Source organism: Rattus norvegicus, chromosome 1, assembly GCF_036323735.1.
Source record: "Rattus norvegicus strain BN/NHsdMcwi chromosome 1, GRCr8, whole genome shotgun sequence".
Classification (NCBI taxonomy): domain Eukaryota; kingdom Metazoa; phylum Chordata; class Mammalia; order Rodentia; family Muridae; genus Rattus; species Rattus norvegicus.
The window spans coordinates 228,577,933-228,593,171 of NC_086019.1; the positions used below are offsets into that span (position 1 = coordinate 228,577,933).

The 15,239-nt window shown below is 39.8% G+C and overlaps 1 protein-coding gene across 6 annotated transcripts in view; it reads right to left on the reverse strand.

Moving 5' to 3' along the window:
• C1h9orf85 (similar to human chromosome 9 open reading frame 85) overlaps positions 1–15,239 on the reverse strand; it is a 61,852-nt gene that overhangs the window by 15,312 nt on the left and 31,301 nt on the right. For 5 of the 6 annotated variants that reach the window (XR_005488977.2, XM_039084319.2, XM_039084317.2 and 2 more), the window contains exon 2: positions 1,818–1,924. The exons of the other annotated variant lie outside the window; for it this stretch is intronic. Coding sequence is in view for 4 of the 5 variants with exons in the window: in XM_039084319.2 (XP_038940247.1) it covers positions 1,818–1,924 (107 nt within the window). In the remaining variant the exon portion in view is untranslated. The remainder of the gene's footprint in view (positions 1–1,817; positions 1,925–15,239) is intronic. 6 annotated transcript variants of the gene reach the window in all.

A 15,239-nucleotide genomic window follows, 5' to 3' on the forward strand; every position in this document is an offset into this window, starting at 1 on the left:
TGTCATGGAATATCTTGGTTTCTCCATCTATGTTAATTGAGAGTTTTGCAGGATACAGTAACCTGGGCTGGCAATTGTGTTCTCTTAGGGTCTGTATGACATCAGTCCAGGATCTTCTGGCCTTCATAGTTTCTGGCGAAAAGTCTGGTGTGATTCTGATAGGTCTCCCTTTATATGTTACTTGACCTTTTTCCCTTACTGCTTTTAATATTCTTTCTTTATGTTTGTGCGTTTGGTGTTTTGACTATTATGTGACGGGAGGTGTTTCTTTTCTGTTCCAATCTATTTGGAGTTCTGTAGGCTTCTTATATGTCTATGGGTATCTCTTTTTTTTTTAGGTTAGGGAAGTTTTCTTCTATGATTTTGTTGAAGATATTTACTGGTCCTTTGAGCTGGGAGTCTTCACTCTCTTCTATACCTATTATCCTTAGGTTTGATCTTCTCATTGAGTCCTGGATTTCCTGTATGTTTTGGACCAGTAGCTTTTTCCGCTTTACATTATCTGTGACAGTTGAGTCAATGATTTCTATGTAATCTTCTGCTCCCGAGATTCTCTTCCATCTCTTGTATTCTGTTGGTGAAGCTTGTATCTACAGCTCCTTGTCTCTTCTTTTGGTTTTCTATATCCAGGGTTGTTTCCATGTGTTCTTTCTTGATTGCTTCTATTTCCATTTTTAATTCCTTCAACGGTTTGATTGTGTTTTCCTGGAATTCTTTCAGGGATTTTTGTGTCTCCTCTCTATGGGCTTCTACTTGTTTATTTATGTTTTCCTGGAATTCTTTCAGGCATTTTTGCGATTCCTTTCTGTAGGCTTCTACTTGTTTATTAATGTTTTCCTGTGTTTCTCTAAGGGAGTTCTTCACGTCTTTCTTGAAGTCCTCCAGCATCATGATCAAATATGATTTTGAAACTAGATCTTGCTTTTCTGGTGTGTTTGGATATTCCATGTTTGTTTTGGTGGGAGAATTGGGGTCCGATGATGCCATGTAGTCTTGGTTTCTGTTGCTTGGGTTCCTGCGCTTGCCTCTCGCCATCAGATTATCTCTAGTGTTACTTTGTTCTGCTATTTCTGACAGTGGCTAGACTGTCCTATAAGCCTGTGTGTCAGGAGTGCTGTAGACCTGTTTTCCTCTCTTTCAGTCAGTTATGGGGACAGAGTGTTCTGCTTTCGGGCGTGTAGTTTTTCCTCTCTACAGGTCTTCAGCTGTTCCTGTGGGCCTGTGTCTTGAGTTCACCAGGCAGGCCACTTGCAGCAGAAAAGTTGGTCTTACCTGCGGTCCCGAGGCTCAAGTTCACTCGTGGGGTGCTGCCCACGGGCTCTCTGCAGCGGCAGCAACCAGGAAGATCTGCGCCACCCCTTCTCAAGAATTGGTATAATTCTTAAATCTGTGTATAGTGTATAGTGTACATGGTAACAATCCCAGCATTTTGGAGTTTGAAGTGGGATAGTCATTACTTGGAGGATGATCTAGGTCACGCCAGCTCAAAAAAATTTTTTTCATAAACACAAGCTACAGTAAATACTGCTACCTATTCAGTGGAAAATAGGACTTTACAATAACTAGGTTTTTTCCAATCTTCCTCAACTTACCTATTGCTATACAAATGGTAGAAAATCATGGGACAAAGAATGATAAATCTACTTTTTCATCTGCCTGCTTTGATAAACTAAGACTCAGCATACAAAATGGGATTCTACACTAGAGAAAGGGGCTTCTGATTTTTCTTTCATGCTTATCTGAACACAGCTTTGAGAGTCAGACAATGGGCACTATAATGTTTATATCACTGAAGGAACTTAAGAAACTTAACTCACCATTTCTTAGGCTTTGACAGTGGTTTGTATTTGCTGTATTTTACACGCCATTCAAGAACTTCTTTGCAACGCTGACATACTCCATCATGAAGTTTTGCATTAATTTTCTAAAAGCAAATATAAATAAATTAACAATCTCACCCATAAGTCAATATGGCAAACCGATAAAAAGGTTCATGGGAATATCATAAAAATATCCTTGGATGAGCAAGGTGACTCAGCAGTACAGGTGCTTGCCACTAGGCCTGAGGCCCTGAGTCTAATTCCCTGGACCTACGTGGTAGAAGGAAAGAACAAACGCATAAAGGTTGTCTTCTGATCTCCAAATCCACGCTGTGCAACACACACCCACACAGGCATACAAAATAAATAAAAACAATTCACATGTTAAATGCAATGACTTAACGTTTTTCTATCTAAGATTCCACGATACAGTATTTATGACTCTTTTTTTTTTTTTTTTTTTTCGGAGCTGGGGACCGAACCCAGGGCCTTGTGCTTGCTAGGCAAGCGCTCTACCACTGAGCTAAATCTCCAACCCAATACAGTATTTATTTTATGACACTACTCAATTTGGTTCTTTACAAAGGCAATAGTTTCTAGCCTGCCAACAGGTTAAAGAGTTTCCAAGACGACTCTGAGAAAGCCTTCTTCACTGGCCCTGATGTACTGATCAAGACTAATACTAGATAATTAAGACACATGAATTTTAATGTTTGTAAACCAGACCTAAATAAAAATGTAATAATAGAAAAGAAACACACTATTCAACAATTCAAATTCTACCAATGCCTCTGAATTAAAGTGGAAATTTGTAATTATCAGTTATTTGGGATAGCAGTAACTGAAAGTTAAGATGTGCTAGCAAGAAGCAAGCAGGGAACTAAGGGCATTTCCTTTCTGTGTTTCTATGAAAGCAAAATGTTGCACAATGGTTCCATGGAAGCCTAGTCTCAACCTAACAAAGCCCCCCAGTTCACTTGCCTCATGAAAATATAGCAGGAACGCAAACACAGACAGCCAGTGAACAAGGGACTTCACTAGCTGTCCCACAGGAAGAAAACATTTACATGTTATTCTCAAAACACATTTGTATAAACAGGCAAGAGTTTAAATGGATCCTAGGTCCCCTGTAATGTGTCATATGACAAGCTCACATGTTATAGGAGTAAGGTTTTGAGAATCCTATCATTTCTTTTGATAAAAGAGGAAGGCTGGCATTTGCCTACTGTTAGAAAGTATATTTGCCACTGTAAAGGACATTTATCACATTTATTATGGTCTTTGGATGGCCATTTGATAATGAGTTACAAACATAGTATGTAGACTAGGTGATCTGAAGCAAACAACTGAAAAGACCCCTGCTAGCCATAAAAGCTGACAAACATGTATTCTAAGAATATATTTCAAGGCCCACAAAATATGTTTCAGCTGAACTCCAGTATAGGGTATATTCTGACATTTATGAATTATATATGGGTTTACTGTTGTCTTTCTGACGTGGTGATGGCCAGTCTTAGCATGCCTCTGTGTTCATTGTCACTATGCTATACTATAGAGAAAGGAGCTCCAATCCCACACCAAACTTCTCTTCCTCTGCACCTCGGCACTTAGATGCCATGTACTAAGGGATCACAGGGACTGCTAAGAAACACAGGCTTCAAATTCATAATTCATCAACTGTCTTCTATCATCTGTTCATCAACTTGTACTTGCCACTTAAAAATTATAAGAATAAGTCAATGGCTTTGAACCAAAGTTACAAAGTAAAACAAACTTTCTAACTAGTAAAAATTCTTACAATGCAGGGAATTCCATTACCTGCAATTGTAGTACACTAACATGCATTGTTTGCCAACCAGGAAGTATTAGTTGGTTTCTTGTTTGTTTCTCTATACAATTTCTGACCAGGTCATCTTGATTTATAAGCTTGCATAGTTCAGAAACTAGTTTCCTTAGGGAGGACCAACTGTAGAACAAAGCAGGTCTTTGTGGTAACTTGTTCTGTAAGTGATCAGTGAAGCACTATAAATGGTAATCTTGTACAGGGCTCATACAAACAAATGGAACTCCTACAAAACTAACTTGATTTTTATGTACTAAGAAATGAATGAGGATGACAACAAAGAGTATGTTCACTTAAAAATACATACATACGGAAAGGGGCAATTCCAGAGAGGTGAGCCCAGACAGCCAGATCCTACTTCGAGGAATTCTTCCAGGTTGGCAAAGGAGCTGGTGATCTTGCCTTATATACTCCTATTTACATCAAATCCTCCTTCCCCAAATCATTTTAGAACACCCCTCAAGGTAGGAAATCACAGATTACTGTGAAGATACAAATGAAAACTTGGTTTGTAAAAAAGATCCATCAGTTCAACAGGTTCCTTTCCTGATCTCCTGTTTACTTGGTTTTTTGTTTTGTTTTGTTTTTTTGAGACACAAGTGGTTTTGGCTGGTTTGGAACTTAAGTGTGTAGCCCAGGTTAACCTAAAACTAGCAATCCCGCCCGATTGCAACGTCTAAGTGTTGTGTTTTATGAGACGCAGTATAATGTGGTGGGAGGGAGCACCTTAGCAGGCTGGTCAAGTAGTATACAGACGGACAGTTTTATTGGCAGAAAGTAAAGGGGACCTAGAAAAGGGGTACAGGCAGAAAAATGGGACAGAGAAGGATGGAAAGAGACAGAAGAGAAGTAGAGAGGAAGAGGCAGGCCTGGAACTAGGGGTGGGGGTGGGGAGAGAAGCAAAGCAGTCCTTACCGCCAAGTTGGCTAGCAGCTGCGGGTGGCCATGCGGTTGCTAGGTAGCTGTTGGGTGGAGCCTAGAAGAACTGCCAACACAGGGCTTGCATAGGGATCACAGGATACCCCAGCACATACAACTTTCAGACTGCTAAAAGACAAAAACTCTACCTAACTTAGGAATGACCTGGTGAACCAGATACAGACAAACAAAATGAATACTTCTTAAAGAACAGAATAAATTTAACACATCAACAAATATTCCTAATAGAATATAGAGAATGGTTTAATGCCTTTGCTTATCAATCCATACCAGCATAAATTAGTGTTATTATTCCAGCTATGAAGATTCTATTGCTATACAGCAAATATTCCAAAATGGAATACCACAATCACAAATAGGAAGTGGGTGAGAGTTCAGAGTCTCTGGAAGGTAGCAAGAGCAAACTGACTTTAACTGGGTCAACTTCATAGAAGCATTTAATGAGCTACAAAGTGTCACTTAGCAAGAAAGAAGGCACAAGTCAGGAGAGTAAAGGAATCTAAAATAACTCTCATTTTTCCAAAGGAATTTCGGTATGAGGCAATTCTTTCAGCAACGCTGAATCCAAAACAACTGTACATGTTATATTTCATTTCTCTCAAATAGAAAAAAACTTAAAAGAAAAATGTCTAATCCAACTGCTGCCAACAGGGACCACCAGATCAGCCTGGCTCTTTACCCTGCAATCTCGCTACATAAGGAATTTTACTGTGAGATAGCTGTATTACTGCTATTCTGAAAACAGGAACTTTTTACGTTAATTATAGTTCATGTGCTCTCTCTCTCTCCTCATATACACACAAAGAGAGAGGGGAGAGAGGCAGAGAAAGAGAAAAAGAGAGGACAGAGAGAGAGAGAGAGAGAGAGAGAGAGAGAGAGAGAGAGAGGGTTTGAATACGTATGGCCCATGTACACTCATGTGTGGGAATGCTTGGCTAGTAGGGAGTGGCACTATTAGGAGGTGTGACCTTGTTGGAGTAGGTATGACCTTGTTAGAGGAAGTGTGTCACTGTGGTGGTAGGCTTTGAGATCTCAAATGCTCCAGCTATATCCAGTGTGGACCACAGTTTTCTGCCTATGGCTCAAGATGCAGACCTCTCAGCTCTTTCTCCAGCACCATGACTATCTACATGCTGCCACGCTTCTCCCCATGGTAATGATAATGAACTAAAAGCCTCTGAAATGGCAAGCCAGCCCCAATCAAATGTTTTCCTTTATAAGAGTTGCTGTGGTCATGGTGTGTCTTCACACCAGTAAAACCCTAAAACAAAGAGGGAAAGAAATGTTCTTGCTCTAGTATATAGGGAGCAAAATCCCAAGTAAATGTGTGATATTCACAGAGGCATGGCCTCAGGCCCATTTGGCAGGGCCTTCTCCCTGGGCTGAGGGTGAAGCATGAAAAAGCCTTCCTCTGGTACAAGTGTGGATGCTGACACTTTGGAGAGAATGTCAGCCTCCCTTCCAAACCCTGCATGCTTATGCCCCCAAGATGGCTCCCACTGCAGAAACTGCTCCTACAGAGTTAATATCTAAGTCTTGTCTCCTTAATCCCTGACTCCTTGTTCAACAATATATACTAAACACACTGAGCTCCCAGGGCACTATGGCTTCTTCAGCAGAGAGCCTCGACCACCCAATCCCAGCTTTCTTTCTCTTTGTCCATTTCTGTCTTTTCTTTACTCCCTTGCTATTCTAGTCAGGCCCAAGTCCCTGGAGGCCATGCAGACTCAGCCCTGGTAGCTCAGTCCTAGTCTTCAATTCCCAATCCTCTTGTCTCAGCCTTAAGTTTTAGAAAGTTACTCAAAACTCGACTAGAGGACAAATACCTCACAAGGACTTACATAACAATTATAATGTGGAACTATGTCACTAGGCTTAAAATGTGCATGTGAAGCCAGTGAACTTTACCCCCAGCACTGTAATATTTTACATTTCTTTCCGATTACCATAGAACATGAAGTCTCTCACAAAATAAATACAGCCAAACAAACGAACAAACAAAGAAAAAAACCCAACAACAACCAGTGGGAGAAGCAGGATGCCACGGTATCTCCATGTTGGTTAGCAATGGGTGAGCAGGGAGAAGCCCAGTACCAGGAGCACAGCTGGAGTAGACCTGCTGGAGATGGGCCACAGGCGAGAGCTGAGCGTTCCCACAGTTAGTGAACTGGAACTCCTTGTAATAAGCGAAGTCCAGTTTCTCAGAAGCAGTATGCCTATTCTTGTTGCTAAAACCTAGTCATCTTTCCCCAAAAGCTTATAGAGTGATTCAGTAAGCAAAACTTCGAAGAATCCTACCATACAAAGTGTTTCAGAGAAATGTGTTCTCTCCCAGTGTTGAATGGAAACCCAAGTTATTCTGCTCAAACAGACTCTAATACAACAGGCTCTACAAAGGTATTCTTTACATGCAGACCCCTGAGGATAATAGGTCTGTCAGAAAGCCCTGCACATCACGAGATGTACATCTTCAAGGTCATGTTGAACAAATATGATTATCATCAACTGGGCCCATCTATCATGAAAAACGTCAAATCTGCACAAAAGTTAAAACAATACTATTTGGTGTGGTGGTTCATGCCAGTGATCTGACATCTGAGACATGGAGGCACAAAAATGGCCACGAGTACAAGGACGGTTAGACTACAATTTGAGATGGTCTAAAAAATAAATGTGCATACATGTATGCAGATTCATATGCACAACGGCTAAAGACAACCACAGAGTTTGCCCTTTCTCTTTTCATGTGTGTATACACTTAAAGTAAGCTCCCGGCATGAACGCATTTCCTCTCTTGCTGCTCATCCTAAGAAACAAGGCTGCACTTCCAGGTGCTGTTACCGTACTAATAATCAGGAAAACCAGCTTCCTAACACTGTGAATATGGACAACCTATATGCCATTCCCTCCACTGCTCCCAGCCTTTGAGGGTTTGTCTGACACCTTCCTCCCATGGCAGTTTACATCCCGCCCTCCCAGGAACACTAACATTAACGCTAACCTGTGTGTTTTCCAGGGTAGAGCACAATGGAATGATGCAGCCACCTGAGGGGCTTCCTTGCCTTTCCTGCTGGACCGTAGCTTCCTCATCACTGAAGGACACCTGAAGCTTTGTGCCATTTGGGTGTTAACAGACACCTTCCTGTAAGGTTTTATTCTGACACCGTTTAATTTGGTTGGCCTTGGACCTCCAGGTTTTCCCAGGTTTTCCAAGTGCCTTTCAGAACTTAAAACTGTAAAATCTGCTTCATCTGAAAGAGTGCAGAGCTCTCACTGTGGCTTGAAATTGCATTTCTCTAACACCACAGCCCAAGCATCATCTTTTCTGCAATGCATCCTTTTGTAGAAGCAACTGTCTAAAGTCCGTTGCCCATTTTTCTTATTAGACTGTCCATTTTCTGTACTTCTTGATATCAGCCTTTGTCAGATAGATATTTGACCACATTTTCCACAGCCTGTGCTTTTATCTTTACGACTCCCATTTCTTAAAAGCAGACCTTTTAACAATTTCAATAAGAACAAGCCATCGAGTCTGTGTCTTATGAACTATACTTTCTGTCTAAAATCTAAGGAATTTTTGTTGGAGAATGACAAAAGCTTCCACTGTTCTCTACCAGAAGCTCAGGGACTTAACGTTAAGTCTATGACTCCCTGTGAGTTAACTCTGTACACAGCACAGGATGTCCGATGCTCCAGCCCCACTGAACTGCCTCTGTATTTGCATTTCAAAATTAAGTACACGTTGGCCTGTCTCTATACCCAACCCACACTGTCAACATATATGTGACCATTCTTTCTCCAGTACCTCGTCATGATTATGGCAGCTTGACAGCAAGTGGTAAACTCAGTACTCTGGGCTCTCCGATTTTGTTCTTTGTCAAAATAATTGGACTATTACAATTTCTTTTACATTTTTATTTACATTTGTCAATCTATTCATTATTATTTGAGTAACACAAAAAGTCTACTGTGCTTTCGATTAGGTTCACACTGAAAATATAAGTCGATTTGGGAAAAAATTGGCATCTTAATAATATTCAATTCTTCTAAAACATTTTCTTCTCTTACATTCATTTATTTATTTTGTGTGAGGAGTAAGGGCAGGACGGGTACACACCATGGCACACATGTGGAGACGAGAGGACAAGTTTTAGGATTCATTTTCTTTTCAGTCACCACGTGAGTCCCAGGGACTCAGGGTACTCTACCTGCTGAGCCATTTCAGCAGCCCAGTACTGGATTTTGTAATCACAAATGCTGTGTACCCAGAATAAACCGCAGTTCATTATAATTCATTGGCTTCACCACGGGAGATTTTTGTTATGTTGTAGGGATTATCCAAAGTTAAATAAGTTTTCATTTAATAGTAGTCTTGCCTGGTTTTGATATTTAGCTTAAGCTACTAGGGAATTCATATATAATTGTAAATGGTGTTTAATAAACTTTATTAATTATTAATATGACCCAGTCAGCCCCCCACTAACCAAGGCAGAATTCTGAGAATTATTTGATCAGTTCTTGTATAATTATAGGGAGGTTATCTTAATCCATATTCTGTTTGCTAGACTGTTAACTCCCACCTCCGCACCCTAAATACTTGCTGCTTGAATTTTACCCAGGTTATTTCTACTCCAGCCCTGGTGATGGGGGGCATTTCACTTGGGCATGTGTCCATCATGTCTAATGGAGACCTCCTTTTTCTCTGTCCTCTCCTCCACTATCTTCCCTTGCCTGATTCCTCTGGTTCCCCACCTGCAGCCCCAGCCTGGTAACTGGACCTCCACCTCTTCTACTCCCCCCAGTAATTGATTGTAACCATTTCATTTAATCAATAGTTTTAAATTGGGGAGCAAAGTTTATAGGACATCATTTGGTGTGGTGAGGATCTGCTCTTGGGGGCAACCAGATCTCAGGGGCTGGTATTTAGCATTTGAATACATAGCAGCACCAGACCGAACCTCCAACAGTACAGCTAAGAGGCCTCAAAATAAATTTATACTCCTTAAAATACTACATTAAAATCTTACAAAGAATATGTTCAAATCCATAATTTTAAATGTTTATAAATACAAAATGGTTAAGTCATACTTCCACCATGCTCATTAATTTTTATTAACTAAAGAAATTTCTCACACACTCAACTTTTTATAAGATAAAAAGAATGGGGCAAGGAGAAAAGTACTAAATGTCACAAAGAAGTACTCCACACACCTTAAATATAAATGCTTCTCTCTACTGCTGCTGATTTTCTCCTTCAATATTTTTGTTATATATTAATAATAGTATACAAAGGTATTTGACTTTCTTAACGCTAGAGCTTATATTACTTTATAGATAAATATAATTTTATTGATCAGATTTTTTTTTTTTGTACAAACCAATCAATTCCAGGATACCCAGACTTAGTTTTACTTACTTAAACATCAGAAAAAGTGCTTGCCTCACCAGAGGGATCCCTAGCACCATGGAAAAATGTGGGCATGTCCGTGTACACCTGTAGCCCATAACTGGAAGCAGACAGATGGATCTTAGGGTCCTGCTGGCTAGACAGTCTAGACCAGTGGTTCTCAATCTTCCAAATGCTGTGACCCTTAATATAGTCCTCATGTTATGACTCCTAACCATAAAATTGTTTTATTGCTACTTCATAGCCGTAATTTTGTTACCATTATACTAATATAGGTATCTGATATGTAACCCCCAAAGGGGTCAATGCAACGGTTGAGAACCACTAGTCTGGACAATCTATCTCCAAGTTCAGTAAGAAACACTGTCTCAATAATATAATAATAATGTGAAGAATGACAGAGGAAGTCACATGGTTTTGACCTCTAATCTCCATGTGTGCACACCCATGAGTACAAAAATCCTTTATAGGTACATGCACACATCCACACCTATGTAACATTCAAACAAGTACATCTTTTCTTTGCTTAAGGCAGGGTTCTGGTGTGAATATGCAGCCCAGGAGAACTTGGATTTGATATGGAGCCTTGTGCTCTTGTGATTCTCCTGCCTTGTTCTCCCAGAGACGAGAACTGCAGGAAGTGTGACCACATCACAGTTTAATGTGATAAGAAGAAACACGACTATCTACCTCTCTTAGGATTGTCTGGGTCAGTTACTGAGTCTTAGTAAGTTTATATTTTACTATTCCAGAAAATGATTAGTAATATAATTAACCCAGAAATATTTCTCACGTTGACTTCTACTAAAGAAATATCTACAGAGAAATGTAAAATCAAGGCACTACCATTTATATTTTCAAGGCAATATTATTTTGCAACATTAGTAAATAGAGATTAGCTATAAACATTTTGAAACTCTTACTTCTACAGCACTGCTAATTAAAGATTGGCTATAAACATTTTAAGTATTTAAAAAAAAAGCCTAGTCTCCAATGAGCAAAATACACTCTATTATTCTAAAATATCTAACTTGCATGTATGTACCAAATTTGTAAATGTTTTATTTTAATATGTATCATTTTAGTTAAAGATATTCAATGTATAAAGTGAGTCACATTGTGAGATAGAATAACATTTTCCCCAACGCCCATCTTTCTTTCATTCTCTCTAAACTTATCACAAGTCTAAAACACAAATCAGAGAGAAGCAAAATGCACGCTGCTCCTCAGAACGCTCCTCTTGCTCAGGAACCTGAAACCAAGTCCTCCCTGGAAACCAGGAAAGGATGCTGAGCTCCCGAGCCCCACCTTCCTTGTTTACTCAACATCATCTGCAAAAATAAACAATCACATTTTCACCAGGACTGAACAGAAAATGAGTTTGGGTCACTCCAAACAATGGACCATTCTCTCCCTAAGCTGGCAGATCTGTTCCCAGGGGCAGTTAAACAGAGAGGGCCTATGCACTCAGTGGCTGACTTTAGCAGGCAAGCACACTACTGGGATTTTCACTGAGGAACTTCATGTAGACATTCAAATGGTTCCACACTGGCGCAGGTGGGGAAATGTGCTGGTACGTCAGAGGAAACCCACAGCTACTTTACGTAGCTTGCCTTTTCTTCCTCTGGTGCTGGGGATCTAAGACAGGGCCTTGCATTCTCAGCAACCCAGCTCTCCTTATTCACTGGTAAGGAAAAAAAAGTAAGATAGGATGCACAATGCAAGAAGTAAGTATTGCCAAAGCATTCTGACAACTAATTAGTTCACTTTTTTCCAAATTATTTCCTCTTATTTATTGGTGTGTGTGTGTGTGTACAAGAGAGAGGGGAAGACAGACAGACAGACAGACAGACAGACTGACTGACTGACTGACTATGCCACATGTATGTGGGTGGTCTGGGAGATCACCTAGAAATGGAGTTACAGGCAGTTGTGAGTCACATAATATGAATGTTTAAAACCAGTCCCGGGTCCTGGGAAGAGCAGCAAGAACTCTTAAACACAGCCACCTCTCCAGTCCCAAGCATTGTACTCTTAAAATACTGGAACTTTAAAAGGACCAGTAAGTGCTTGAATAAGGACCTCCAGAAAAAAGATTTTGATTCTTCCCATTTAGATCCCACTTAGGAGAGCATGTAACAAGCAGTATAAAACACTGGCCTCCTTCTGTGGCAGGGATCCAACCTAGGGCTGTGAGACAGTTAGGTAAGCACCCTACCACCAAGCTCCATCCCTAGCCAGAGAATACTTCTTAATAAAGAATATACAATGTGACTCTAATGAAACTCCAAGAGCACATGTTACCTCATAAAATAGGAAAATCTGCCTTCAAATGGTTAGAGCAGGGTCACTAACTGTTTTACGAGAATGGACTTTCACTTGTTTAAGCTGCCATCCTACTTACAGGCACCAGGGCATGTTCAGTGAGAAAAGGTTCTGGCTTCACAGAGCACAAGCCTCTTCTCCATCAGATTTCCCTGTAAATGTTGACAGTGTCACAGTTCCACCAGGGACTGTTTGTCTGTCTTGAAAGAAAGGTTCATTTTAGAGGTAAGGGAGCATCTTCAACTCATCTGTTCCTTTCAGGTTTGCCAGCTGAGACTTCCTGGGTTAGTCATCGACTTCTCAGGGCAGGTGCCAGCACTGTCATCCTTGTTCTTAAACAATGTACTCAAGTAGTGAATAACTTCAGCATTAGGAAGGAGACTCCTGCTCTATCTAACTACTGTGAAAATCTGACGTGGCCAACAGCACAGGCGACAGAGGTTCTCCTGCAGAAACCCTCGATGCTCCCAATTCAGATTCAAAGGCACTACCTTAGCAATCACCACCTTAGCCATCAAATCTGTTCTTTCTTTTTTCCAAATGTCATCTTTAAAAAAGGTTCCTGTTGGTTTCAGTAAACAAATTCCAGGTCACTTTTTACTCCTTCAAGACCTGGGCTAGGGATACTAAAAGAAGCAAAAATAGCTGCCGAAATTGCTGCCATATCCTGTGACCTTATTGCTATTCAATAAACTGACATCACAGAAACACAAAACATGTTCACCAATGTTTCTGACATGGCATGGCCTAGTCTCTAAATTTGATTCTCATCACGTTAAAGCAAAACAAAGGAATGCAAAGAAACAAACAAACACAGGAGGGGAAGAACCTGGAGAAAGGAAAAACCTAATTACCAAGAGTTGTCTGTTTTTCATTGTAAAATACCTATCCTATACATTGTGTTAATTCCTCTTTTGATAATGCCACGCATCTCCAGAAGTCTTTACATCCCCAAACTGTTTTAAAACAGTGACTCAATCTCTCTTCCCCTCAAATCCATCAGCTAAAAGTCTGTTTAATTTTTATTACTTTAAGTGCCTCATATAAATGGAGATATACAGCTTTGGTCATTTTGTAAGTAGCTTATTTCACTTAGCAGTATCATCAAGGGTCACAGATGCAGAATACCTCAGAATTTCCATCCTTAAAAATGCTAATAATGGGGCTGGAGACTGCTCTTCCAGAGGTCCTGAGTTCAATTCCCAGAAACCACATGGTGGTTCACAACCATCTGTAATGGGATCCTGTGCCCTCTTCTGGTGTGTCTGAAGAGAGCAACAATGTGTGTGTGTGTGTCTGTCTGTCTGTCTGTCTGTCTGTCTTTTAAAATGCTAATAATTTGGGGGGGAGAGGGAGAAGAAACTTCAGTTGACATATAATATATGAGAATAATCTTTTTTAATTGAGGAAAAATGCTAATATTGTTCCAGTATGTATATGTAACATATTTTGCTTATCCTGCCATACCTTTGTAGGCTTTTCTGACGGCTTCTGATTTTAGCTGTCCTAAGACATACTGCTATTACCAGACCCAGCTTTTAATTTTTTGGATATGTAATCAGAAATATAGTTTTAGGATAATTTGATAATTCTGTTGTAGACTTTTTAGAGGCCATTTTATAGCTCTGGCCCATACACTCAACTTCATGCTAATGTCACACTAATTATTAGCTTTGGCATAATTCTGAAATTAAGAAATGTCAGGTCTCCCTCTTACTTCTTTTTCAAGACTCCTTTGGTTATTTGGAATCCCTGGAGATTTTGTGTCAGTTTTAGAGTTTTTCCAGGTCTGTACAGAAGTCCCTGGAACTCCAAATTGGACTGAACTGAATTTGTAGCTAACTATAGTAGTACAGATACCTTAATATTAAATCTTTCAATCCATGAACATAAAATATCTTTCATTTATCTAATGCCATCTATAGCTTTAAAGCCAGCAATGGCTTACAGTTTCATTCTTCACCAACTATTATAAACTAATAACTGAATTCCCTTTTCAGAGCACTCCCTTCTAGTGGACAGACATGTAATTCACTTTTGTGTATAGACTTGTTTCCTGCTACTGTGCTCAATGTGTTTCCTCCTTTAACTGATGGAGTCCTGGGAATTTTTGACATAAGGTCATCATAGCTATTAATAGCCTTAACTTTACCTCTTTTTAATTTGTGTGTATTTTGTGTCCCTTTTCTTATATAACTGTCCTGACTCCAACTTCCAGCACTAATTGACAAAAGTAGAGAAGCAGAAACACTTTCAAGAGCCAGGTTTAGGCTGGGTGTGCTGGTACACATCTGTAATGCCCCACTTGGAAGGCTAGGACAGGAAGAGTTCAAGGCCACCTCAGTCACATAGTCAGACCTTGTCTCAACAACTCAGAGCGAACAATTCTCAGAGCAAGAAAGAAAAGAGAACACAAACAAACAAACAAACAACAAAACCTTTTTAAGTATGATGCTTACTATGGCATTTTACAAGTGGCTTCTTTTAAAATTTTGAGATAGCCTTTCTAAATTCAGGTGAGTGCTTTTATTATGAGTATTGAATTTTACCAACTGTTTTTACAACTTCAGTTCCAATGATACATTTTTCTTTTGTTCACTCTTGTTTGTATAGTATCTTTGTACTGTGCTGAATTATTCTCATATTCTAGGAATGAATCTCACTGGACTTTGATGCTTAATCATTTCTGGTTTATTTTTATTTATATGTGTCTGTGTGAATGTATGCTGTGGGGATGGGGATTATCTACAAAGGCCAGGAAAGGGTGTCAGCTAGAGCTGCAATTGAACTGAATTTGGGTCGTCTACAACAGCAGCTCTTAACCACTCACTCTGGCCCTTGTCTAACCCCTTTTGTATCTGCTAAATTAAATTTGCTATAACTTTTCTTTTGCCTAGGAATTTTT